General features: G+C 35.8%; 2 protein-coding genes across 3 annotated transcripts in view; one reads left to right on the forward strand and one right to left on the reverse strand.

The window, feature by feature from the left end:
- akt3b (v-akt murine thymoma viral oncogene homolog 3b) overlaps window positions 1-9,717 on the forward strand; it is a 34,726-nt gene extending 25,009 nt beyond the window's left edge. For both annotated transcript variants that reach the window (XM_049469972.1, XM_049469973.1), the window contains exons 11-15: window positions 2,299-2,397; window positions 2,497-2,612; window positions 3,242-3,329; window positions 4,016-4,118; window positions 5,554-9,717. In XM_049469972.1, the coding sequence (XP_049325929.1) occupies window positions 2,299-2,397; window positions 2,497-2,612; window positions 3,242-3,329; window positions 4,016-4,118; window positions 5,554-5,639 (492 nt within the window). In that variant the 3' untranslated portion in view covers window positions 5,640-9,717. The remainder of the gene's footprint in view (window positions 1-2,298; window positions 2,398-2,496; window positions 2,613-3,241; window positions 3,330-4,015; window positions 4,119-5,553) is intronic.
- A 2,687-nt stretch (window positions 9,718-12,404) lies between these two features.
- Window positions 12,405-27,919, reverse strand: pus10 (pseudouridine synthase 10). Its single transcript, XM_022674545.2, has 18 exons — window positions 27,723-27,919; window positions 26,579-26,722; window positions 25,297-25,542; window positions 24,684-24,770; window positions 24,326-24,360; window positions 23,175-23,286; window positions 20,578-20,639; window positions 20,422-20,467; window positions 19,851-19,915; window positions 19,659-19,744; window positions 18,822-18,947; window positions 18,210-18,266; window positions 17,828-17,904; window positions 17,679-17,734; window positions 17,339-17,456; window positions 16,152-16,294; window positions 15,052-15,151; window positions 12,405-14,198 (listed from the first exon to the last, which is right to left on the reverse strand). Exons 2-18 carry the CDS (start codon window positions 26,702-26,704, stop codon window positions 14,160-14,162), a joined length of 1,581 nt encoding a protein of 526 aa, XP_022530266.2. The 5' UTR covers window positions 26,705-26,722; window positions 27,723-27,919; the 3' UTR covers window positions 12,405-14,159.
- Window positions 27,920-27,938: the final 19 nt, after the last annotated feature.

The following is a 27,938-nucleotide window of genomic DNA, read 5'->3' on the forward strand; positions in this document are numbered from 1 at the left end:
AAGTCAGTGCAGTTTTGTTTTCCCACTAAATCTTACAGCACTTCCTGCTTCTCTCTGCTACTGACAACTTTTATGGAGATGAGGATTTCATTTTCCAGCAGGAATTTTCACACTGCCCACAATGTTTAAAATGCCAATTGGTCTTCCATAATAAATAAACTCTTAAAATAGATCACTCTGTGTTTAATACATCTATATAATACATGAATTTTACATTTTTAACTGAATTACAGAAATAAAGTTACTTTTTAATGATATTGTAATTTTTTGAGATGTGCTAGTATGTGGCTGGTGGATGTTCTAAATCAGCTAAATCAGATTATAAAGCCATTTGCCTGCTTTATTTAAGGCCTTCTTATGGATGAGGTCATCAGAACAACATGACTTCACTGCAGAAGCGGCAGAGGCACAGTAGTTATCTCAGCTGTGTGTGTGTGTGTGTGTTACATCACAGCTGGAAATGTAGGACAGCAGGACGGTCAATATCATTAACAATTCATAGCATTCCTGCGTCAGTGCAGCCGCCGCGTGCTTCTCCCTAAAACATGATGAGATCAGTGCAGGAGGAGATAAAACACGCCAGCACTCATCACCAACACTACTGAACCAATCAGCTTCTGATCAATTCTTTCAATCACTGATCAGATTGATAACTTCGATCAGATCATCAGATAAAGCATGGCTATAAAAAAACTGGCTAATGCACTGATTACATTTCACACAGCAGCTCTTCAATACTGATCAACTAAAAGTCATGATCGGGTTCTGTACAACTGACTGATTATTGATTATTGATTGGTTATTGTGGAAGAATAACAAAGAATAGTGCACTACAATAAGATGTATTGATCATTTGTAGGACAGTATTGGAAGAGACTGTAAGTACTGTTTCTTGTTCAGCTGTCGATGGATTATGTTCGAATTTAGAACAATGGTATTGATTATTGATTAGATATTATTGGAAGTGATTGTACTGACTGTTGCTCAAATGTTGGTGGATAATTTTCTATTTTAGATTATTGTGTTGATTGTTATTAACCTTTTAAAAGTTTTATTATTGATCAGGTATTATAGGATCATAATCCACTGATTTAATTGGCTGTATTGATTATTGGTAATGTATTATAAGTCAATTAAATTGACTGATAATTATCGGTTAGGTAGTATAGGATCATCTTCCATTGATTTAAATGACTGTATTTGATATTGATCAGATATTATAGGATAATCTGCTGACCAATTACTAATCGTATATAATAGGATCATCATCCACTGTTTTAATTGACTGTATTGATTATTGATCAGGTATTGTAGTATCGTCCACTGCTTAATTGACTGTATTGATTATTGATCAGGTATTATAGGATCATCTTCCACTGATTTATTTAGCTGTATTGATTATTATTCAGGTGTGTATAGGATCATCATCCACTAATTTAATTGACTGTATTGGTTATTGATCAGGTATTGTAGGATCATCATCCACTAATTTAATTGACTGTATTGGTTATTGATCAGGTATTGTAGGATCATCATCCACTAATTTAATTGACTGTATTGGTTATTGATCAGGTATTATAGGATCATCCACTGATTTTATTGACTGTTTGATTATTGATCAGGTATTATAGGATCATCATCCATTGATTTAATTGACTATATTGATTATAGATCAGGTATTATTGGATAATCCACCAGTTTAACTGACTGTATTGATTATTGATTATTATTAATTGACTGTATTGATTATTGATCAGGTATTATAGGATCATCGTCCACTGAGTTAATTGTCTGTATTGAATATTGATCTGGTTTTATAGAATGATCTAATTTAATTGGCTGTATTGACTATTGATAAGATATTATAGGATAATCAATTCATTTAATTGTCTGTATTGATTATTAATCGTGAATTATAGGATCATCATCCACTGATTTAATTGACTGAATTGATAATTGATCCGGCATTATAGAATGATCTACTGATTTTAGTGCCCATTTTGATTATACTGATCACACTGATTATTGATCTGAATAATTGATTTAGTTGGCTGTAGAGAGTATTTATCAGGTATCATAGGATAATATGATAAATAATGTAAGTGACCGTATTGATTATTGATCAGGTTTTCTAGCATATTCTACTAGTGTACGTGCATTGATTATTGTTCTGGTATTATATAATGATTTATTGATTTGTTGTTCAGGTATTAAACAGTAGAGGATGAGCTGTTATGTAACAGTGTAGAGTGTAAGTGATTGTATGTATTGATTGTTATATTGTGATTATTGTTTCAGGTATTGGAGGATAATGATTACGGGCGAGCGGTGGACTGGTGGGGGCTGGGCGTGGTCATGTATGAGATGATGTGTGGACGGCTGCCCTTTTATAATCAGGTATGATGACAGTAGAGCCTTCAGATTATATTAATGTCTGTTCTGTTTGCTCTACACATAAGAAGTGTTTAACTCCTGTGTGTGTATGTTTTTTTCCAGGACCACGAGAAGCTGTTTGAGTTGATTCTTATGGAGGAAATCAAATTTCCCAGAACCCTCTCTGCTGACGCCAAGTCTCTGCTCTCCGGCCTCCTCATCAAAGACCCTAACAAGAGGTGTGTGTGTGTGTGCGCGTGCACTGCAAAAAATTTATTTCTACCATATTTGTTAGTTCTTAAAATCTCAAATTAGTATAGATTGAATTTTTTGGCAATAAGTTTTACACTAAAAAAAATAAATCTTAAGAATCAAAAGGAAAAAGTGGCTGTTACAAATACAAAACCGAAAAAATATAGCAAATATATATATTTTTAAATATACTGGGGTACGTTTTTATTTTTTGCAGTTTTGCAGAAAATCATTTCAGTTTAAATTTTGTCCGTCATTGCTTCCATTTTTGTGGATTTTGCTGCTAAAGACTATTGCTTCTGGAATCTCTCATTTGCTTCTGCTTCATTTTTCACTTAAATTTGGACACAACAATCAAAATAACTTGACAGGTGACTTTTTTGCTAATTATTTTGTTCAGATTACTTAAGAATTGACTGAATGATAATGAGATCATTATTCCTAAAAAAAAGGAAAATAATCTTATACTTGCAATGTTTGGTAAGATAAAAAAAAATCTTATTTAATATTTTTTAGAGACAAATAAGATTTATTGCCTTTAAATGAGAACATTTCACTCACTAATATTTAGTTTCTCTCTGTCTGTCTGTCTGTCTGTCTGTCTGTGTGCGTGTAGGTTGGGAGGAGGGCCGGATGATGCGAAGGAGATAATGAGACACAGTTTTTTCTCAGCGCTGGACTGGCAGGACGTTTATGATAAAAAGGTAGCAGATTAAACACGGCTTTCATATGTTTTACTGAGCTACAGGTTTTTACTCTGTAAGCTCTGTAAGCAAAATGCATTTAGATTTTATTATATACACATTATATACACATATAACACCCTAGCAACCACCATAGCAAAAACTCAGCAGCATCTCAACAACCACCTATCAAGCCCTAAGCAACAGCCCACAAACATCTTAGCAGCACCTTATCAACCAACCCATCACCAGAGCAACCACTTAGCAACACTTGAGCAGCAGCCAACAGCTAATGTATAGCAACACCTTTGCAGTGTCCTAGCAACACCATAGCAACCACCTAGCAACTTCTTAGCAACACGACAGCAACCAAATAGCAACGTATTAGCAACACCATATCAAGCAGCCTATTACCAAAGCAAACACTTAGCAATGCTTGAGCAGCAGCCAACAGCTAATGTACAGCAACACCTTCACAATGTCCTTGCAACACCATAGCAACCACCTAGCAGCTTCTTAGCAACACCTTATCAAGCAGTCCACTACCAGAGTAACCACCAGCATTTGAGCAGCAGCCAACAGTTAAAGTATAGCGACACCTTGGCAACATCACCTCCATCACAGCACCTCTACTGAGCTATAATCATATATATTTATTTACTCTCTCTCCCTCTCTCTCTCTCTCTCTCTCTCTTTCTTTCTTTCAGCTGCTTCCTCCATTCAAGCCGCAGGTATCTTCGGAGACGGACACCCGGTATTTTGATGAGGAATTTACAGCCCAAACCATCACAATCACCCCTCCTGAGAAATGTGAGTTAAAATCCAGCCTGTTCTTTAACACTTAGAACCCACAGGAGAGAAAACCACCACAGAGCAGCTATTATTATTATTATTATTATTATTATTATTATTTGACTGGTGGTACAGTGAGTGGATCAGATACAGCAGCAGTGCTGCTGGAGTTCTTAAACACCTCAGTGTCTCTGCTGTATTAATGTTAGTCCACCAACAGCGTCCTGTGGCTTCTCGTGGTGGCAGGGCTTTTAGCTGGTGTTTTCAGCAGGACGATGCTCACCCACACACAGCAAGGGTCATTCAGGAATGTCTCCACCAGACTGCAACACTTCTTTTTTTTTTTGCCTGGATCATCATTATTATTATTTATTTGTCTAGGAAGTATATAAAAGTTGTCTCTATTCAAACATATTTAGACCTTAAAAATGTTTTTTTTGCACATCTTGGCTGGATTTTCTCGGTCAAATTTATGAGGGAGAATCACCTGGAATTCAGGCTTTCAGTTAACAGCTGTGCTGAACTCATCAAGAGTTAATTACTTGAATTTCTTGCCTCTTAATAAAGTGTTTGAGAGCATCAGGTGTAAAGGAGTGAAGAGTTAGAGTTACAGCTATACAGTGAATAATAGCTCTTAGAGTAATGTTCTAATCCAGATTATGAGAAGCAAGACCTACTCAACTAAATAAAGACAAAAATGAAGGTCAGTCAATCCAGTTACCGGAAAGATCATCAAAAACATTATGATGATGAAACTGGCTCTCATCAGGACCTCTGCTGTAAAGAAAAAGAGTGAAGAAGAGTTTCCTCTGTTGTACAGGATAAGTTAATCAGAGTTATCAGCCTCAGAAACTGCTAAAAATTAACAATTAATTTACTATGTAGAATAAATAATAAAAAAAGATCACACACTCTAATATCTAGTTGGACCACCTTTATCTTTGATTGCTGCACTGTGGCATTGTTTCAATAAGCTTCTGCAATGTCACAAGATTTATTATTTCTTTTGCATTAGTTCATTTTCAACCAAGATCTTGCAGCAGCATTGATGATGGTAGAGTCTGACCACTGCACAAAGCCTCTCTTCTCCATCCAGCACATCCCAAAGATTCTCAATGAGGTTAAGATCTGGACTATGTGGTGAACTCTCTCTCAATCCATGTGTGAAAATGATAAATAATGATCTCATGCTCCCTGAACCCTGAACTCTTTCACAATTCCAGACCCATCAATCCTGACATTGTCTTATCTTGGAATATATAAAAAGGAGTGTAATGGATGGAATAAGCTGGTCTATATTCAGTATATTCAGGTAGTCAGCTGACCTCATTCTTTCAGCACATACTGTTGCTGAACCTAAACCTGCAGACCAACTGCAGCATCAACCAACCACACATCATTTACTTACATTGTTTAACTGAAATGGGCTTCCTCTCCATGTCTTTCCCTGCAGTTGATGAGGACGGGATGGACTCAGCCGATAGCGAAAGGAGACCGCATTTCCCACAATTCTCGTATTCAGCCAGCGGGCGAGAGTGAGCTGGTTAAACGGCGCCGGCGCTCGTCCGAGGCTGATGCTGATTTAAGGAAATTACGTAGCCATGCTAGGAAAAAATCTGCCCTGTTTTTTCCCCCCTCTTTCTCTCTCTCTCTCTTTTTCTCTCTCGATCTCTAAAATTACGTATTGACATGGGGAAGCTGTTTTTGTTTCAGGTTTTTTTTTTGTTTGTTTGTTCGTTCGTTCGTTTCTTTGTTTTGTTTGTTTTTAATGTGGGACTTTAAAATGAATAAAAGGGGTTTTGCACAGTTGGGTTAGACTGAACCTGGTCGGCCCACGTAAAAAAAAAGTCTCGTACATTCTCAGCATTGTTGATGTTGTTGTTTACAGAAGATCAAAAACAGCTTTTTTTTGTTTTTCGTTTGTTTAGTTTTTTGTTGTTGTTTTTTTTTTTATTCTATCCATCAGTATTACCATTGGTGTTGACGTATTAGGTTTACGTTTTTTTTTGCGCTTGTTTGGAAGAGCCATTCTGGGGAACAAAACCAAAAATGTTGCCTTACGTGCGCGGGTTTTAAAAGTGTCAGACGAACACGTTAAAGTGTCGGACGGACGGACAGACGGATGGACGGACGGATGAGCAGACGTGTGGACAGGGTTGTTTAATTGGTTGTATTGGCAGTGTCAGTGGTAGAAAGACCCTCAGTAGGCTTCTCAACTTCTTCCCTTTATCATTTTCTGTACAGCACACATCTTCCACTTACGAGCTCCTGATTTACGTAGTAAAAAAAAAACGCTTACGATAAAAAAAATGATGAAAAGCATCTGAAAGACACTATTATTATTATTATTATTATTATTATTATTATTATTGACCTCCAGGGTTGTGCGATGTTCTGTAGACTTACCAGTCTAGCAGATATAGTTTTCTATAGGGGGAAAATTCAGTACGAACAATGATTTTCGTATAGTACACACATCCTACCTTACCTTGTTGTAGAAAAAAAAATTGTCTTACAAAAAATTTAAATTACAATTTATTTGCCCTGTGTACTTTTCTCCACTAAAATGTCTCTGGCACTTATGAATTATGAGCTTGTTATAAGTGATGGGAGGCGATACGGTAAAAATATTACATATCACAATATTTAAAGACATTTTAACGCTGCACAATATTTATTGTAATATTTTTACACATTGACAGAGAATGGAGCAGGAGTGGCGGATTTTAAATACTGCTATCCAAGTACTTAACACTCTTAGTATTAAGAGTAAAAAAAAAATACTGATAAAGTATATTCTGTATTTCAGTAATTTCCAAAATATGATACGATAAAATATTGTCATATTGCCCGCCTCTAATATCAAAAAGTCAAGTTAAAATCATGAGTATACTACTTACATTAAGTTCTTAAAATTTGGACGCCTCCTACTCATTAAACTCATGAGAACTTGCTCTTTCTTATCCAATAATTCTGTTGAACAGTGATGATGTATGGCACTTTGTGATTTTAAAGGCAGCACAAGCTTACTTGTTAGCATCCTAAGTTTTATAAAGTTCTAGTAAAGTTAAAATAGAGGTGGAAAAAGGCGTCATCTGAGAGCCGTCAGTACGCTGCTGTGTTAGCGTGTATGTACGGTATATTGGTGTTATTCTGAATAATGGAATACGACGAAATAATCTTTAAAATCTGAATAGAACATAACGATCTAATCTAAATCAAAATTCTATCAGCACGCTGCTGTGTTAGTATAATGTATGCATACTGTTGACAGCAGTCTAAAGCACTAGCAGATTGAATGGAAGATTGCTGATTTGAATCCCTGTCATGCAGCTTGCCATCGGCTGCCGTAGCCTAGAGAGAGCACAATTGGCCTTGCTCTCTCTCTCTGGGTGGGTACAGTAGATGGAGCTCTACTTTCCCCTCATCACTCCTAGGGTGATGTGGATCAGCACAAGGCTGCGTCTGTGAGCTGATGTATCGAAACCGAGTCGCTGCACTTTCCTCCGAACTTGTTAGCGATTTGATGCTACTCTTTAATGCTTAAGTTGAAAGAGAAGCGGAGTCTAGTCCTAATTTAAATATTTTAACCACAGGGCAGAATTACAGCTTTTTTTTGCGCAAATAGATAATCCCATAGATAATCACTGCGTATAGACTCAAGAGTTGCTAAAATGGGCCTACAGAATAAGAGCATGACTTTAGAGGTCAGATTTCTTGTTTTCTTTCTTTATGTTCTTCAGTCTGTAAAGTTTTTGTTCTGTTCTGAAGATCTGCAGAGATTTGCAGGCGGACATCAGTACACTAAACTGCCGGTTACTGTAAACCTCACTCAGGCAACTCGGAGCACAAACTACTAACAAACCACAAGGCAACTCCTCCCATAAACAGCCGTGTGCACTCCAGACATCCACACATGGATGGAAAACAAGTCTTTTCTTTTCTTTTCTCTTTTCTTTTGTTCGTTTTTCCTTTTTCTTTTTGTGTGGGATTTCCCTTAAACACTTTAAACACTCCTGGGCTGTGGGATTGCACGATGTTTGCAAGCGAAATCCTTTATTGGAGGATATCATTATTTCCGCCACGCCCTCCTCTATCTCTGCTTGCTCCTGTTTCTATCTCTCTCTATCGCTCTCAAAACTAACTTATTGTGCTACAAATTAACAATAAGTCAACAATGACCGATCAGACCCGTGGTGAGCAGAAATGGAGAGCATGGTGGAAAAAAAAAACGCTGACTAATCGGAAAAATAATCGGCAGGTTAGTCGACTGCCAAAATAAGTATTAGTAAAGATCACAGCCCTAGTTAAAACAAGCTAAATCATTATCCTTAACCAAATTTAGAGATAGATCAAATCAATTAAGTTAATCAAATTTTTTTCTTCAAAATAGGACTATTTAAATACAGCTCTGGAAAAAAAAATAAAAACTAAGGGACCACTTCAGTTTTCTAAATCAGTATCCCAGATTTTGCAGTTTATAGGTTTATATTTGAATTATGTTTAAAATTAACAAAGTTTTTTTTTTATTCTATAAACTACAGACAACATTTCTCCCAAATTCCAACTAAAAAATAGGAATTTAAAGCCTTTATTTTATGCAGAAAATAAGAAAATGGCTGAAATAACAAAAAAGTTTTTTTCATGCATCTTGGCATCATGTTCTCCTCCACCAGTCTTACACACTGCTTTTGGATAACTTTATGCTAATCACTCCTGGTGCAAAAATTCAAGCAGTTCAGTTTGGTTTGATGGCTTGGGATCATCCATCTTCCTTTTGATTTTATTCCAGAGGTTAAAAATGAGGTAAAATCAAAGAAATTTGTCATTTTAGGTGCTCTCTTATTTATTTTTTCCAGAGCTGTATAATTAGTTAGTAGTAAACTCTGTCTGTAATAGAAGAAGATGGGGAATGGGCAGGGAAATGGAGCCACACCCACACCTTTATATCTCTCTCTTTTCTCACTCTTTTGTGGGTTTTTTTTGTTTAGTTTTTTTTTTGTCGTTTGTTTATTTTGTATTGGTTTAGTTCTGTTCCGGTTCTGCTTAGATCTAGAACCTTATTTGTATTAATGGCGGTATGATGGCAGAAAATCAGTGACCCTAGTCAGATCACACTTTACTAACTCTGAGCAAACTGAGCCATGTTGAGGAAGAGGAGGAGGAGGAGGAGGAGGAGGAGGAGGATGATGAGGATGATGAAGATAAAGAAGATGCCCCAGCGAGAGAAGGAGCCCTGAGATGATCAGATAAACTGTGCAGGACTGTGAGAGGACTAAAGAAAATTGAACCCCCTCACACACACACACACACACACACACTTCCACACACACACATTCCCAACGAAACCCGCCCGCCCACACCCCCACCTTCACCTCCAATCGCCCAATCACCACCCAGCTACAGTATTTCTATGTGATGTAAATATGCAATGCCTTCTTCTTTCGTTCACTTTTTTTGTTTCTTATTTTTGACATTTTTGTTTCATTTTTGTTCTTTTTTTTTTTTTTTGTTAAAATCGTCACGGCCGAACAGATAAACTCGTGTGACAGGTGTTGTGTGACTGTACGTAATTGTTGGATGATGATGATGAAGAAAAAAAAAAAAAAAGAAAGAAATACACGTGATTTAAAACTAAATAAAAAAAAAACACAAAAAGAAGAAAAAAAATACAACAATCACTACAGCAAACTAAAATATACCAATATATATATATATATATATATATATATATATATAATATATATATATATATATACACATATATAAAATCTGGGGAATGTGGGCGGGGCATTTCTATATAAACCAGTTTCCACAGGCCCCTCCTTCCTTTCGCGAAACAAAGCAGCAGCAGCAGCAACAACAACAACAGAAAAAATAAAAGAATAAAAGTCCCAACGAACTTCTTTTGAGAATTCCTCGCGAAATGACGTGTGTTTGCGTGCGTACGTAAGTTAAAATTTAAAAAAGAAAAAATAAATAAAAATAAGAAAAAAAAATAAATAAGTTCCAGCTCGTTTTTTCTCGCTGTGGTGAGATACTGGTTGCGCTAACAACGGTTCTACATCAGGTTTTCTAATGTTGTTATTATGAGAGATTTTTTTTCCAGTGTATTTTTGTACCATAATTGTAATTGTTTTATTTATTTTTTGGATTTTTTTTTTTTTTTCATTTTGCTTATGGCAGTGTTACCCTGTCCGTCTATCGTTCCAGTGCGGGAACACGTCTCCTTCCTTTCTTTCTTTTTTTTTTTTTTTTCTTTTCTTTTTTTTATTGTTAATGTAATGATGATAATGATGATGAAGGATGATGTTGGATGCATTGCAGTTTTTTTTCCAGTTCAGATACGTTTTAGTTGTTTTTTTTTTTGTCCGTTTGTTTGTTTATTTGTTTGTTTTTCATACCAAAATGTTGCGGCAGGCATCCAGTTAGAGGACTTGCCTTTCTGTTTGGTAGTATTTATTTTAAGTTATATTAAAATGAAAAACAAATTGCACCTCCCTCTTGTCATTGTCATTTTTTCCCTTTTTAAACAATATATATATATATTTGAAATATATATACACACAGTATCTCCCAAAAATATTGAACTGGTCAGATACCAATTGAGCACCTGTGGGGCATCAAGCTGCAGGGGGGAGGAGCGTGATAGACGACCAGCTTCATTATGAGATTCATTTTAATGGAGGGAAACTGGACATTTTTGAAATGTAAAATTTACTGATGATCAGTGATGGTTTGGAGAGACATGTCATCTGCTGGTGTTGATCCACTGTGTTTTATTATCAAGTCTAAAGTCAGTGCAGAGCACTTTTATAGAGATGTGGATTTCATTTTCCAGCAGGACTTGGCACACTGCCAAAAGTACCAATTGGTCTTATATAATATTCAAATGAATATTATAATCAACAATAAAATAAATAAAAGCTTAAAATAGATCACTCTGTGTTTAATACATCTATATAATGTATGATTTTCACATTTTCAACTGATTTACTGACATAAAGTAAAGTAATGATATTCAATGATATTCTATTTTTTTGTGATGCACTAGTACACATATATATATATATATATATATATGCATGTGTGTATATTTCATTTCTAAAATACTTGCATATATATCATGCATTAATTTACCTGAATTCCAGGTTGACAATCCAAATTTCAAAATATTTTTATTAATATTATTTCATATTTAATATAATTTATTTAATACTTTTATAACTTTTACTTACATAGAAAAATGCACACTTTTTTGCACTTTGCTGTGTCGTTAAATTCTTGATCTTATATATAAACATTTATATAAAAACGTTTTTGTTCATTCACCTTTATCTCCAACCAGGTTGACATGTCAAATTTTAAAAGGATTTTTTTTTTGTACATTTTGATTATTAAAATGTAATATCCGCATCAATTTCTGTATCAGTTCACTCCTAAAAATCATGATTCTATTTCATTATTTCTCTCCATTAAAATGAACTGGTAATAAAGCTGGTGATGGTGGTGCAGGCGTCTGATGTACAGAACTGGGTATTAATGTTAATCAGTAATATTTACATATTCCAGCTCCTGATTTACATGCAGTAAATCCTCTTAAAAGCGGGTGTTCATGTTTTGAATGGATCTAATAATGCATGTGGGATTTAACCTACATATTTGGGAGTGTGGTGCTTTACTGTACTTACTGTACTTAATGGCCTTCTCCAGTAAATCTGTGTTTACAGCACAGTGTGAAGCTCTTACAGCTACCCCATAAAAACAAGTATAGACCAATAACGAGAGCTGAAACTGCAGATACTGTGTAGCTTCTGAATCAGTTTCTCTGATTTTGCTATTTATAGGTTTATGTTTGAGTAAAATGAACGTTGTTGTTTTATTCTATAAACTACAGACAACATTTCTCCCAAATTCCAAATAAAAATATTTTAGTCATTTAGAGTATTTATTTGCAGAAAATTTGAAATTACTGAAATAACAAAAAAATGCAGAGCTTTCAAATAATGCAAAGAAAACAAGTTCATATTCATAAAGTTTTAAGAGTTCAGAAATCAATATTTGGTGGAATAACCCTGGTTTTTAATCACAGTTTTTTTTCATGCATCTTGGCATCATGTTCTCCTCCACCAGTCTTACACACTGCTTTTGGATAACTTTATGCTGCTTTACTCCTGGTGCAGAAATTCAAGCAGTTCAGTTTGGTTTGATGGCTTGTGATCATCCATCTTCCTCTTGATTATATTCCAGAGGTTTTGATAAAATCTAGAGCTGTAGAGTAAACAACACATTCAGAGCCAATAATAATATTATAGATTTAATGATTTATTATCATTTATTCCAGCAGAATAAATAAAACTGAAAACTCTCCTAATAAAAAATGAAACACAATATTCATCCTACTTAAATAGCTGGTACTGTTCACATGTACTTGTTGTTAGTAGTAAAATTATGTAAATAAGTTGTAACACTGGCCTTTTTAATCATCCAGAAATACTACATTATTATAACATGTGTCTGTGTTATTAACCCTCTATAGCATGATATATACTAGTGCATCTCAAAAAAAATTTAATATCATTGGAAAGTTATTTTACTTCAGTAATTCAGTTGTGAAATTCATATATTATACAGATGTATTAAACATACAGTGATCTATTTTAAGCGTTTATTTCTTTTATTGTTGATGATTATGAAGCTTACAGCCAATAAAAAACCCAACAATCAGTGTCTCAGAAAATTAGAATATTATATATAAGACCAATTGGTACTTTTGTGCCAAATACTGCTGGAAAATGAAATCTGCATCTCTATAAAAGTTGTCAGTAGCAGAGGGAAGCATGAAGGGCTGTAAGATTTTGCGGGAAAACAAAACTGCACTGACTTTAGACTTGATTTTTGGGTTTTTATTGGCTGTAAGCCAAATCGACAACAATAAAAGAAAAATACGCTTAAAATATATCACTCTGTGTTTAATACATCTATATAATATACGAGGTTCACATTCTAAAATTACTGAAATATATATAAATATATATACACTTCAAGAACCACTTCAGTGTGATTCCTGTGTCATCTAACTGCATAATGTTGCCCTGAGGAAACAAATATAAAAAAATCTATGTTTTATATAGAAGTAAATGAAAATGAAATAGTCATATAAAGAGGCATTTACACATACTTCTTTATATATAAAAATAAGTGCAATAATCAGGAAATTGGTTTGTTGCCTGAGGGCAACACCATGCCATAGAGGGTTAGTATACTCAGTGAATACAGTACATAAACTCTGCAAAAGATGTTAAACTGAACAACACATTCAGTTATTGATTTTTATTTATTATGTAATTGAATAAATCATTCTTAGTAAGCTGTTTATCTGGGCATTTGTTTAGCAAGTGCATTCGCTTAGTAAGTGTATTTTTGCTATATTTCCTTGTCTTCCAAACAACATGACTAATTGTCGTCTCTCTCTCTTTCTCTCTCTCTGACTCCGGCTGCTGATGCTGAAGAAGCATGACCATAAATTCAATATTGTGCAATCTTTGGGGCGTGATATTTACGGCGCAGAGTCAGTGTATTGCTTTTGTAGAGCCCTGTTTTCCATTTTTAATCTACAATTTTAAAATTATCTTTAAAAGATAAACCCAATAATATTAATTGATTAATTGTATGTTTCTAGATATTTTAGAAACTAAAGAATAGAACCAAACTTGTATATTTTTCTTGTTTCCACATTTTTGTTTGTTAGCATTAGTTTAAACATTATATTACACACTTACTGCCCAGATAAAAGGTTCTTTATGCAGATTCTTCAAGTGCTTTTGGTACATTTTGCACAGTACTGTATATTTCTAATGGAATGAGGGATATTGTGTCAGATTTACTCTGATTTATTAGGACTACAGAGCTATTAAAGCTAGCACGAAAAACAAAAAACAAGGCTCTAAATCCATCCGTCAGCCTGTAGAAATGAGAATAGAAATGGGAGATGATGAACTGAACGTTCCCAAATGTTGAAGCTGCATTTAAATATTCCCCAGAAGCTCCTCCCACTGGTCACTCAGGTACAGCAGGTGGCCAATCCACATCCACCGACTGATAAAATACCATAAAATAAAAGAAAGAAAGGAAATAATCAGTGAATCTCAAATTCTATCATTCAAAGATCAAATCAGGGCTGCAAATAATCATTATATTTGATAGTAGGGGTGTAACGATACACACTGCTCACGATTCGAGTCACGATACTTAGATCACAATTCGATTTTATTGCGATATTTAAAAAAAAATGGAAATTCATTATTTATTTATTTTTCTGAAGTGTAAAAAAACGTAAAAAAAATTACTTTAATCCCCTGCAATTAAAGGTAATTACCAAATTTATATACATATTTTTTTTTCTAAAACAACATAATAGTCAACTAATCTGATAATTATTTCTGTTACAATGCATGTTTTACCCCGGCTGGGCTGAGTTGCACCAATTTTGCACAATGAAATGATCTCACCAGCTCTATTCTTACCAATTACAGTCTTTTTCAGAAAGAGCCATTTAAGGGCTCTGTCACTTTTATGCAAAAAAGCTGCTGCTGGCCACGCCCCAAGTTTACGCAGAGCGTTTACCACAATTCTTAACTACAACAGAAACACAAACTTCATTATTTGAAAGTACTTACATCTCCCTCATCTGCTGACTTGTCACGAACAGTAGGTACAGATCCCTCCCTCAGACAAAGTCTCTATATTGCTTATGTTACAAGTAGCCTACATTTAAACATATGTCCAGCTGGTGCAACTCAATTGAAACTCGAATTTTAAAAATAAGTCTTAATAGCTTAATCAAATAAATTTGTGTGAACTGAATGAGTTGATTACCGACTAATCGTTGCAGCCCTGGTTTGTAAAACAACAGGATTTTAATTTTTTGAATATTGATATTAAAACACACCTCCACATCCAGCTCCAGAATATCCACCTCAGAGTCCATCAGAGCGCAGAGGTTCGGTTTAGTCCGGCCGAAATCTCCATGAACAAACTCCTTAATGTAGCTGTACCGCGGGTTAAGGCAAAGTTCTAATATATCTTAAATTAGATATAACTTAATGTGTTCATATTTCACCACATCATCACAGAAATCTTTGCATTAAGTAAGCTTGCATTCAAATGACTGTAAATGTACGTATATTTAAATGAAGTTAAGTAAATTAATAAATAAAAATGTGATACATAAATTCTGAATTAAATGAGTGTAAATGTATGCAGTTAACTTAATAAACAAAATAAAATTATTGATTAAATATACGTAAATGTATGTAAAATGTATGTGCAATTAAGGCAATAAAAGAAAATTCTGAATTAAATGAATGTAAATGTTTGCAAAATGTATATGCAGTTAAATGAATAAATACAATTTCTTGATTAAATAAATGTAAATAATTTGTAAAAGTTATATGCAGTTAAGTTAATAAATAAAATAGAATTCTCAATTAAATGAATGTAAATGTATGTAAAATTGATATGCAGTTCAGTTAATAAATAAAATTCAATCAAAAAAATGAACGTAAATATATACGTAATTTTTATGCAGTTCAGTTAATATATAAAATTAAATTCTGAATTAAATTACTGTAAAAGTATTTTAAATTTGTATGCAGTTAAATTAATAAATAAAATACAATTCTGAATTAACTGCATATCAATTTAACACACATTTACATTCATATAAGACGATAAATAAAATACAATTCAGAATTAAATTAATGTAAATGTATTTAAAACGTATATGCAGTTAAGTTAATAAACAAAATCAAATTTTGAAGTGACTACATATTTAAGTTGATGAATAACATAACATTCTGAAGTAAATAAATGTAAACGTAAGTCAAATGTTTTTAAAAGTAAGATAATAAATGAAAAATAATTCTGAATAAAAAAAAAAATCTGAATGAAATGAATGTAAATGTAAATAAATAAATAAATAAATAAATTCTGTTGTGTAAGTGTGTATAAAGTGTGTATGAAGTGTGTATGAAGGGTGTGTGAGGATACGTCCCGGCCTGTGTGTGGAGCTGCAGTTTAAAGTGGTGTGTATCCAGGAAGCTGGCGCTCATGGAGTGGATGACTCTCTGCCGGACGGCCAGCGGCCTGCGGTGCAGCACCCTCAGCGGGGTCTTCTGATCCACCTTCAGCTCCTAAACACACACACACACACACACACAGCCAATCACAGTACAGTATATATACACATCTCAGAGTCTGTTACACAAACTTTCTTATATTATTATAGTATACAGGTGCATCTCAAAAAAATAGAATATCATTGAAAAGTGACTTTATTTCAGTAATTCAGTTGAAAATGTGAAACTCATATTTTATATAGATGTATTAAACACAGAATAATCTATTTATTTTATTATTCATGATTATGGCTTACAGCCAATGAAAACCCAAAAATCAGTGTCTCAGAAAATCAAAATATTATATAAGACCAATTGGTACTTTAGGCAGTGTGGGCAGTGTGCCAAATCCTGCTGGAAAATGAAATCCACATCTCACAGTGAATCAACACCAGCAGATGACATGTCTCTCCAAACCATCACTGATCATCAGTAAATTTTACATTTCATATAAAGTAAATCAAGGGAGCAGAGTCTGGAGGAAGAGTGGAGAGACACACAGTCCAAACTGCCCGAGGTCTAGTGTGAAGTTTCCACCAATCAGTGATGGTTTGGAGAGACATGTCATCTGCTGGTGTTGATCCACTGTGTTTTATTATCAAGTCTAAAGTCAGTGCAGTTTTGTTTTCCCACAAAATCTTACAGCACTTTATGCTTCTCTCTGCTGATGACCTTTATGGAGATGCAGATTTCATTTTCCAGCAGGATTTGGCACACTGCCCACACTGCTAAAAGTACCAATTGGTCTTATATAACATTTTCAGAGACACTGATTTTTGGGTTTTAAATAGGCTGTAAGCTTCATAATCATCAACAATAAAAGAAATAAACGCTTAAAATAGATCACTCTGTGTGTTTAATACATCTATATAATATATGAGTTTAACATTTTCAAATGAATTACTGAAATAAAGTAACTTTTAATGATATTCTATTTTTGAGATGCACTAGTATATTGTTCATATTCTTTAGCATTCTCTCAGATCCTTAAATATCAAACATTTATGAGGTGCTACAGCAGGGTAAAAGAGACTGAGGTTCCTTAAACACTGAAGATACCTTTATATTTTTAATAAAGTCCAGATCTGTGTGAGTTATAGGTTTTTTAGTCCAGATGAGGGCGCTGTAGGTTTTCGTCTTCTCCTCCTCGCCCTCCTTCATACGACCCATAGCTTCTCTACAGAAACACAATGTTTATACATCTTCCTCCAACCTTCAAAATACAGTATATATCTAAAATAATAAATGATAGAAAGATATAAACACTTTCACTGATCACTGACTTTATTCTTTATCAATTTTTATTTGGGTTCAGTATTCTAATGTTATATAGAGTTAATTACAGGTAGACACTCTCACTGATCACTGACTTTATGTATATTTTAGTTCATTTTCTCACCTGGTTACGATCTGCAGGTCTCTCACTCGGATTTTATCAGATGACGTGTTGATTGTCTGCAGAGATGACAGAAATAAACCCCTGATTAATAATTAATATTATTATGAGGAGAGTAAATGTTCTGTATGTATTCAGTAATGATTTAGTACCTCCTGAAGCTGCCTGATCTCTGCTTTGTTAAATCTGGCTCTGTGGGGGTTCAGGAGCTCCATGGCAAACGGCCGTCCTGCAGGGAATACAAGGATGAGTTTAGCAGTGCTGTTTTAATCATGAATTTACCTCAGCAGTGCTATTACAATCATACACTTAGCTCAGTAGTACCATTTAAATTAATGAGTATATGTTGTTTTTGTTTTGTGACATGACAAACACACTAAAATATATATATATATTTTTTTGCGGCTTAGAATGCATATAACGTTTTAAATATCTATAATTTTATATACGTGCAAGATACTATCAACTACAGCAGAGTATCTGCTGAAAGAAACAATGAAAAATAATCTGTGCATGTGCAGCACTGGAACGTACCATTCCCTAAAGTTCGAACATCCACGTCTTCTCTCCCAGACGAGGAAAAGTTGAAGCCTAGAGATAGAAGAAAAATGCACCATAAAAATCAACAAGATTTATTATTAGCAACAGTCTAACATATTGGTGAGAAAGGTTAATAGGTGTAAACACATTGTTTAATTAAACAAATTCAGCTCAAATTTGAAAAAGGCTAAAAAAAAAATGGCGGGGGTAGTTTGGGCTGAGCAATGAGTGATGTATGGGTTTAGAGAAGTGGGCAGGAGAGAGAGCGGTCAAACAGATAATTGGACGTCAACAGGGGGGTATTATTGATTGACTGATCTGCATATTGTTATGTATCTGCATAACAAAGTACACTGAAACATCATCCTCGCCTATAGCAGAGCTGAACCTGAGAGGAAACAGCGCTGCAGAGGCAGAAATTACCACAATAAAAGCATTTTTTAAGGTTAGGAAATGATTATACAAATTTTAAGCAGGACTGGTATGTTTCATTACTTCAGAGGAACACATTTTAGGTATAATTAAATAAAATGGTTTAGGGTTTAATGCATCTTTAAATAAAAACATTATGCTACAAAAACTCAGGTATTTGGTTTGTTAATTTACCATCAGCTCTGAAGGAGGAGAGCAGAGGACCAGCAATCAACTCCTCCACCGATCCCTCCATCCTCCTCTCTCCATCTATCACCCACGGGGTCTGAGGAAGCTCCCGAGAGAACTTATTATACCTGCCTGAGGACAGACAGACACACAGACAGACAGACTGCATTACTACAGTACTGCAGTAATTCTTGCATTATCCCATTATTGCTATTCTAGTCATGAATGTACCTCAGTAGAGCTATTCTAGTCACACATTTACCTCAGTAGAGCTATTCTAATCATGAATTTACCTGAACAGTGCAAATTTAATCATACATGTATGTCATTAGTGCTATTCTAATCATGGATTTACCTAAACAGTGCTATTCTAGTTATAAATGTACCTAGACAGTGCTATTCTAATTATGAATTAATCTCAGTAGTGCTATTCTAATCATGCATTTACCTGAGCAGCACTATTCTAATTATGTATTTATATAAAAAGTGCTATTCTAATCATAAAGTTACCTAAATAATGCTAATCTTATCATGAATTTTCCTCATTAGTACTATTCTAATCATGAATCTACCTTACTACTGCTGTTCTAATCATGAATTTGCCTAAACAATGCTATTCTCATCATAAATTTACCTCATTAGCACTATTATAATCATTAATTTACCTCAGTACTGCTATTCAAAATCATGAATTTACCTCAGTAGTGCTATTCTAAGCATGGATTTACCTCAGAGGTGCTACTCTAATCCTAAATGTACTTCAGTAGCACTATTCTAATCATGAATTTACCTCAGTAGTGCAATTCTGATCATACAGTTACCTCCAAATACCCACACATTCACCTGCTATAAAGACAGATGCGTGCAGTAAGGTGGTGTCTAGAGGAGTGCATCTGGTGGCGGGATGGACCGGTGGACATGGGTAGTTACTAGAGAGCAGCACACCAAAGACAAGAAAAACTAAAGTTAATACACAACATTTCCCCCTAAAATTACTGAATAAGTACTGTGGGCAGCTGGTGAAGAGCTTCTCACCTGAGGAACTTCTGATCTGAAATTTTCTCTAGAGCTTTTACCACCGCCATCCTAGTAAAGACAGACTAAACAACACAACATATTCATGAAATTATCTCAGAAGTGCTATTTAAAGCAAGCTTTTACATTTGTAGTGCTATTCTTATCATGAATTTACCTCAGTAGAGCTATTCGAATCATACATTTACCTTAGTAGTGACATTCTAATCATGAATTTACCTCAGAAATGCTATTTAACGCATGACTGTACATCTCTAGTGCTATTGTAATCACTAATTTACCTCAGCAGTGCTATTTTAATCTTGAATTTACCTCAGAAGTGCTAAAGCATTATTTTACATGTGTAGTGCTATTCCAATCATGAATTGACCTCAGAAGTGCTAAAGCATGATTCTGTAGTGCTATTCTTATCGTGAATTTACCTAAGAAGTGCTATTTAAAGCATAATTTAACATCTCTACTTCTATTCCAATCATGAATCATGAAGAAATCTTCTGTTAACCATGAATTTTCCTCAGTAGGGTTATTCTGATCGTGAATAATAATATAATAAAGGGAAAAGGGTACTTACAGCTTTATTCTTTGTAGGTTTGAAGCAGTCAGAACATGTTGTGGCTCTGAAGAGGCAAACGATGCAAGACAACATGAATCATGGGAAACTGTTAACAGCCAGAGGAAAAATAAATGAAGGAAGGGAAGTGTGTGAAATGTGGGAGAGCCAACATACAGGAAGTGGCAGTCGCCGTCTGTTTCTGCATGTGTAAAACCCACACTGACCTCAAAGCCACTCTGCGGAATACAAAAGGACATATATGATTTTAACACAGAGCTGTAACATTACAGTCAGCTCTCCTGGACTCGGGATGGCAAGCTTTACACATGCACTTGTTGACAAGCTGAGAAATAAAGCAGCAGCAGATCAAATCTGGAGACCCTGCAGCGTCTGCTTTGAGAACAAGGGCAAGAGTTCCTTACCACGCCACCTCATTCCAACTCCACAACTTATGAATGAAGTTCAACTTGTATGCCGCCTTTCTAGAAACCCAAGGACGCTTTATAATTTACACACAACCATTTATACTCAGCACTCAACCACACACCGGTGTGAAGCGGCAGCCAATAGCGCACAGCGTACTCTCAACCAGAAACAATCGTCCACCTGGAGGACTGCACTGGACAGAGTGCCAATTAATACCTGGGCACAGTCATGCATACATTTACACACACAAACTTACATACATACCACACACTTTACACCAGGAGTGTCCAAACTACGGCCCGCGGGCCATTTGCGGCCCGTTTCCTTTTTTGGAGCGGCCCGTGAGATATTTTAGAAATAGAATGAAAGTTGGCCCGCTGTTAAGCAGGTTTTTATAATGTGAGATTCAAAGTTTGAACACTAGGTGTCAGAAACGGGCCAAAGAGTCTAAAAGCGAAGAGGGTGTGCATTTCTAGTGCAGAAAAACGGGGCAAAAGGGTCTAAAAGCGGAGAGAGTGCGCATTTCTAGCGCAGAAAAACGGGGCAAAGAGTCTAAAAGCGGAGAGAGTGTGCATTTCTAGAGCAGAAAAACGGGCCAAAGAGTCTAAAAGCAGAGAGACTGCTCAGTTCTAGCGCAGAAAACCTGGCCACAGAGTCTAAAAGTTGCCGTAATTAAGGAGTTTAATATTAAGAGACATCATGAAATTAAACATCAATTTGAAAAATCTTAGTTTACACAACACTGTCAAAGATAAAGACAGTAAGTCAAGTAAAATGGTGTGTAAATGAAATAATCAGGGAAAAAGTATTATTTAAAAAGTGGTATATTTCATTATTTGTTTTATTACAGAGTCTGTGGCAGTGATATTTCTCCTTCTGGAACCCAACAAAAACACCCCTGCTGTGGAGCTATTCTAATCAAGAATTTACCTAAACAGCACTACTGTAATCATGAATGTACTTAAACATTGGTATTCTAAAATCATTTTGGGATAAATAATCTATCTATCTATCTATCTATCTATGTATCTATCTATCTATCCATCCATCCATCCATCCATCCATCCATCCACACACCGGTGAGAAGCGGCAGCCAATAGTGCACAGCGTACTCTCTACCAGAAACAATTGTCCACCTGGAGGACTGCACTGGACAGAGTACCAATTAATATCTGGGCACAGTCATACATACATTTACACACACAACCTTACATACATACCACATACTTTACACATACACACCAGATCAATTTAGAGTGATAAATTTTTTTGGGTAATTTTTGAGTATCCAATTTACCAGATCTCCATGTTTTTAGACTGTGGGAGAAAACTGGTGTCCCTGAAGGAAACCACGCAGACACGGGGAACATGGAAACTCCACCCAGATAGGGCCTTGAACCCAAGACCCCAGTGCTGGGAGGCGAACGTGCTAACCACTAAGCTGCTTAAATCTAAAAAAGTAGGTTGTGCCAATAGGTATCAGTTCGATATGGTCCAATATCACTGGATTATATATTGGAAAAAATAATTATACTTTGATACGATCTATTAGCCTAAATTAACCTATAGCACCCTAGCCTACATGGATTTAAGTCTCTTTGCAACTCGGCAATGCTGCATTATCAGCAGTTCAAAAAGAGGCGGAGTCTGACTTCACATGTATCAGAGGAGGCGTGTGCTAGTCTTCACCCTCCTGGTGTTGTGGCATCACTAGTGATAGGGGGGATATACAGCTGAGTAGTAGCTAAATGGGTGAGACATTTGGCCTAGCTAAAACTGGGAGAAAAAATGGTTTTACTGTTATTATTCATGTGCATGAGATATAAAACTGTATGGAGGGAGATTGCAAGGGATTGTGGGAAGTCAATGCTATGCTATTAGCCTAAATTAACTTATAGCGTACTAGCCTACATGGATTCACGCCTCTTTGCCTGTATTTTAGTATGATAGGACAGGAGGCTCATTAGTGGTAAGCACACCGGCCCATTAACGAAGAGGTTGTGGATTTGATACCAGAGTTTGGAGGGCCGTCACTGTTGGGCCCTTAAAACTTGGGCCCTTAAAACTTAACCTCAGATTAAGTTTAGATTAGTAGAGATTGGGTACATTAGTAGAGAGTCTCCTTCAGCTTTGAGAGTAGAGTCTGATTGAGAACAGTATTGGTATGGGACATACCATGTGGGTATTGTGACACCCCTACCCAAAACATATTGGATGGAGCTCCATCATTCCAGAGAACACAGTTCCACTGCTCTAAAGCTCAATACTGGGGGGCTAAATACCCCTCTAGAGCATGATGCAAACATTTGGACATAGAGTGAATTGTAATGTAATTGGTCACTTACATTGGTCAGTACAGAAGCTCCCAGGTCTTTCCCCACCATTCCCTGGGTGGCCCATTTAAAAGCATCCTTCACCTGAACCAGGTCCTCCTTATCCAGACACATGCTCTTCTCCCTGATGAACACAACCAGCAGCAAAGCTGACTTTTCACTCGATTACAGGCACGGGCTGAATAGATTCCACTGGCTGGTTTACTTTAAGTCTAGGTGTATTTTAGCGTGTTATTTTAACAGCGTGTGAAAGTAGTTTAGCAAGAATTAAACATGAATATCAGGGCAAGTTTTCCTAGAGATGTAAAGGAAAAACTTTATAACACTGTTCTCTACCACTCTGTTCTATATGGTCAACATATATTTTAGTAGTGATTTAAAGCCAGCTTTTCACGATAATTCATTTATTTTTGGATGGGTTTAAAAATGTGGGCTTGGGCGCCAAGTGGTCCAGAGGTCTAAAGTGCTTGCCATCAGCTGCCAGAGCCCAGAGAAAGCACAATTGGTCTTGCTCTCTCTGGGTGGGTACAGTAGATGGCACTCTTTCTTGCCCCTCATTACTTCTAGGGTGATGTGGATCAGCACAATGCTGCATCTGTGAGCTGATGTACCAGAACCGAGTCGCTGTGCTTTCCTCCGAGCGTTAGCGCTGTGATGCTACTCGGTAATGCAGCATCATCAGCAGCAGCTCAAAAAGAGGTGGAGTCTGACTTCACACACATATATATATATATATATATATATATATATATATATATATATATATATATATATATATATATATATATATATATATATATATATATATTATCACATATGTAAGTCCGAAAAGGATCCCATGCCTTAGAAAGTTTCCAAAATAGGTTGCACAACAAGTTTTATATACTATATAAATAGCATATAAATATATTAATACTATTAATTAATATATTAATACTATTAATTAGTGCATATAATGTTTAATAGGGAAATGTGCAGTGTATGGCTCTTGTAAACACTGTGTATAAAACCTCTCTTAACTACCCGAGAGGATAAAATAAAAATGTTGGCATAAAACATGCGTTACATGCACAAAGTCTGTTTCACATCCGAGAATTTTTAGCAAATGAACCACGGGAGCTTGCAAGGGATTGTGGGAAGTCTATGCTGTGCTATTTGCTTACCTGGCCTCCTTCTTGACATGAAGCCAGCAGGAATGCTAAAACAGGAAGGAGAGATAAATCGAAAAGATATAAAGAGAGACACTGAAAACAATGTAACATCAGACATAGATTAAGGTGAAATTAATAAAAAAAATTAATAAAAAAAAACACTACAGGGGCAATACAGAACACACTAATCAACATCATTATTTTTGTATAATATAATATACATGTGAACAAAATAAAATAAAAAACATAAAATAACAAAACAAAAAAATAAAATAAAGGCCATACCTAGCTAAAATAATACAATGATGTAATATATTATATTTTGGTAAAGGAACCCTGTGAGGGGTGCTTGTGTTGAAGGTGGGCGTACCTCTCTGACAGACAGCTGAGCTGGAAGTGAGACCGCCAGCATCAGACTGTCAAACTGATACTCCCCTTTTCTCACAGCGTCGCACACCTGCAGATCAATAACACACAAATAGTATTACAAATACTGAAGATTAATATTTACATATTCTACTTATTATATACAGTTTCTGCTGCAGCATGTCATACCTAGTGCGGAAAAAAAATAACAATAATAAATAAATTGGATAATATCTATTAAATTGTGTATAAATGGTACATAAAATAAATAAATAAATAAATAAATGGGTGGATATTTTGAAGAAACTAGAATATAAAACATGTTTTTAATTATTTCACCTTTTTTTTGTTAAGAACATAAAACTCCACGTGTTCATTCATAGTTTTGATGCTTTCAGTGAGAATCTACAATGTAAATAGTCATAAAACTTTGGCCTGTACTGTATATATATTTGATTTTACCCAATTGAAAACCTCTGGAATATAATCAAGAGGAAGATCAAACCAAACTGAACTGCTTGAATTTTTACACCAGGAGTGATTAGCATAAAGTTATCCAAAAGCAGTGTGTAAGACTGGTGGAGCTTAGGGAAAATGAATAAAACCTCTATTATCACCTGTGTGGTGTAGCTCTGATCACAGAAGTCCTGCAGGACCCCCAGACAGGCCACACAGATCTCAGACTGGACTTTGGGCTCAGCGTTTGCTGTGAGGGTCTCTGTACCGCCATCATCTCCAGCCTGCAGGGTCTCCAGCTTTAGCTTCTTACTGGGAGGGTCTTCAGTTTGTGTGGGATCTGATGCTTCACAGGATGGCTGGTCATCAGCCTCGCTGAGGAACGCCAACAGCTGCTTATTTATGTCCTAACAGAGGGGAGACAGAAAAAAAATATATATATATAAACAGATTTAACAAATTGTCTGGAAAATAACATACGGTCACCTCTGCACTTCTTTCGGAAAATGCATCACTTCTTTTATAAATCTGTTGCGATTTCTGTTACAAAAGCCTTGTTTTTTGTCCAAAGATGCATGCATGTCTGCTGTGTTCACTGTGTGCCCATGGAAATGTAGCTAACCCCCCTGGACGTGGACGGATGAGAAAAACTGATGGTTAAAGATTGCAATAATGCAAGAACTGCTTGAATGATGGCAATAAAACCTGAGCTACAGTATCAGGACAATGACCTAAAGCAAAGTTTCGAGGCCTAGATCTTATAGAACACCTATGGAAACATCTTGAAAATAGCATTTTGAAGAAGTGGTGCATTCTCTAGAAGTGTAAAAGTGTAGGGGTGCCATTATTTTTGCCCACGTCTGTATGAACAAAGTACGGACAATCTTAGGAGTACAAATCCATGTCCAGAGAGCTGAACATCCACTGTGTGCACTGTGTGGAGTTTTTCTGGTTAAAAAACTCAAGTTCAGACCTAAGGTACAGCAGCAGGGCAATGACCCAAAGCAAAGTTTCCAGTCCTAGATCTTATAGAATATCTGTGGAAACATCTTGAAAATAGCATTTTGAAGAAGTGGTGCATTCTCTAAAAGAGTGAATCTGTAAGGGTGCCATTATTTTTGCCTATGTCTGTATGGACAATATATGGGCAATCTTAAGACTACAAATCCAGGTCCAGAGATCTGAACGTCCACTGTGTGCACTGTGTGTCCATGTAAATGAAGCTAACCCCCCTGGACGTAGATGAATGAGAAAAAAATTATAACTAAAGGTTGCAATAATGCAAAAACTGCTTGAATAGAGGCTAAAAACCTCAAGTTCAGACTTAAGGTACAATAACCAGCAGGACAAGAACTCAAAAAAGCAACGTTTCATCCTAGATCCTACAGAACACCTGAGGAAACATCTCAAGAAAAGCATTCTGACAACAAGAGCCACACACACCTCGATGGAGAGCTGATATGAAGAGTATTTTCCCACACAGCAGAACCTCAGAACACATCTCCCACAGCACCCAGCGTCCAGCAGCTTCCTGATGATGGGACGGTCCTTCTCTTTCAGAGACAGCATTTCTGAAGAAGAGCTGAACTGGAGGAAAACAAGATATAATTTTTGATCAACTGAAGACCCAAAAGGAGCAGATATTCTAAATTTGCTTGTTTGCTTGTTTGTTTTTTACCGTATTTTCAGCACTATAAGGGTCACTATGCGACTCTAGTAAGGAACAGCTGTGTCGCCATATTTTCCTTCTAATTCAGCAATAATTGAACAAACTGTAACTCTTAAAAAAAAAAAAAAAACATTTTATTTTAAAGTCAAATGAGCGCTGGATGTTAATCTACGAAAAGGTGAAAGAGCTAGAGCTTAGTGGCTAATGCTGCTCCAGCAGTGCTAGCCAGGGTTAGCAGCAGGCTATAGGCCGAAAATACTCACCTCTGAATGACCAAAGTGCTAGAGCTTAGCACGGTTAGCAGCTAATGCTAACAACGGTGCAACAACGGTAGCTCTTCCTTTCCTGGGGCGCTCCTGATGAGTGCCAGTTTCATCGTTATAACATTACTCAAACAGGGCTATTCACTGTATACCTGAAACTCTACATCTTCACTACTTTACAACTGATGCTCTCAAACACTTTATTAAGAGACAAGAAATTCAAGTAATTAACTCTTGATGAGTTCAGCACAGCTGTTAACTGAAAGCCTGAATTCCAGGAGACTCTACCTCATAAAGCTGACTGAGAAAATCCGGCCAAGATGTGCAAAACTGTCTAATCTAAGAAAGAGGTGCTACTTTTTCAAGAATCTAAAAATATAATACATGTTCTGGATTGTTTATCATTTTTTTGCGTATTAAATATTGTATAATAATAAACGTTTTTCTTCATAGTTGTGATGACTTTAGTATTAATCTACAATGCAGAACATTTTAAAATAACAAATGTGACAGTAAACCTTTTTGCTCTGGATAAAACGACTCCTCCCCTGTATTTTTTATCCTGGTTGCAGAACTGCAGTGGATCCATTCATTCAGTGAAGAGCATCCATACACACAAACACACTGCATCATACTGCAGATTATATACACTCACCTGCTCAGGTAACCAGTGATATTACTCCACAATACTCCTGTTAACCTATAAACACTATAAACTGTATAACGCTACTGTCTGCATCATAAAGAGCTGCACTAGGTGAGGAGGGTGCACTTCACTGTGCTAGTGTGTGTTTAGAACACTTAGCTCGTGTAAAGAGTGCGGGCCGCCATTGTGGGCGCGTTCCAAACCCTTACAATCAAGTCCACTAGA

This window comes from Astyanax mexicanus, chromosome 21, assembly GCF_023375975.1.
Source record: "Astyanax mexicanus isolate ESR-SI-001 chromosome 21, AstMex3_surface, whole genome shotgun sequence".
In the NCBI taxonomy this organism is placed as follows: domain Eukaryota; kingdom Metazoa; phylum Chordata; class Actinopteri; order Characiformes; family Acestrorhamphidae; genus Astyanax; species Astyanax mexicanus.

Coding starts and splice junctions, on each gene's coding strand:
- pus10 (XM_022674545.2), bottom strand. CDS start 26,704: ATGCTGTCTCTGAAAGAGAAGGACCGTCCCATCATCAGGAAGCTGCTG. Junction 23,287..24,325: donor CATGTCAAGAAGGAGGCCAG/GTAAGCAAATAG, acceptor TGTGTTCATCAG/GGAGAAGAGCATGTGTCTGG. Junction 15,152..16,151: donor CTCCACACACAGGCCGGGAC/GTATCCTCACAC, acceptor CCCGCGGTACAG/CTACATTAAGGAGTTTGTTC.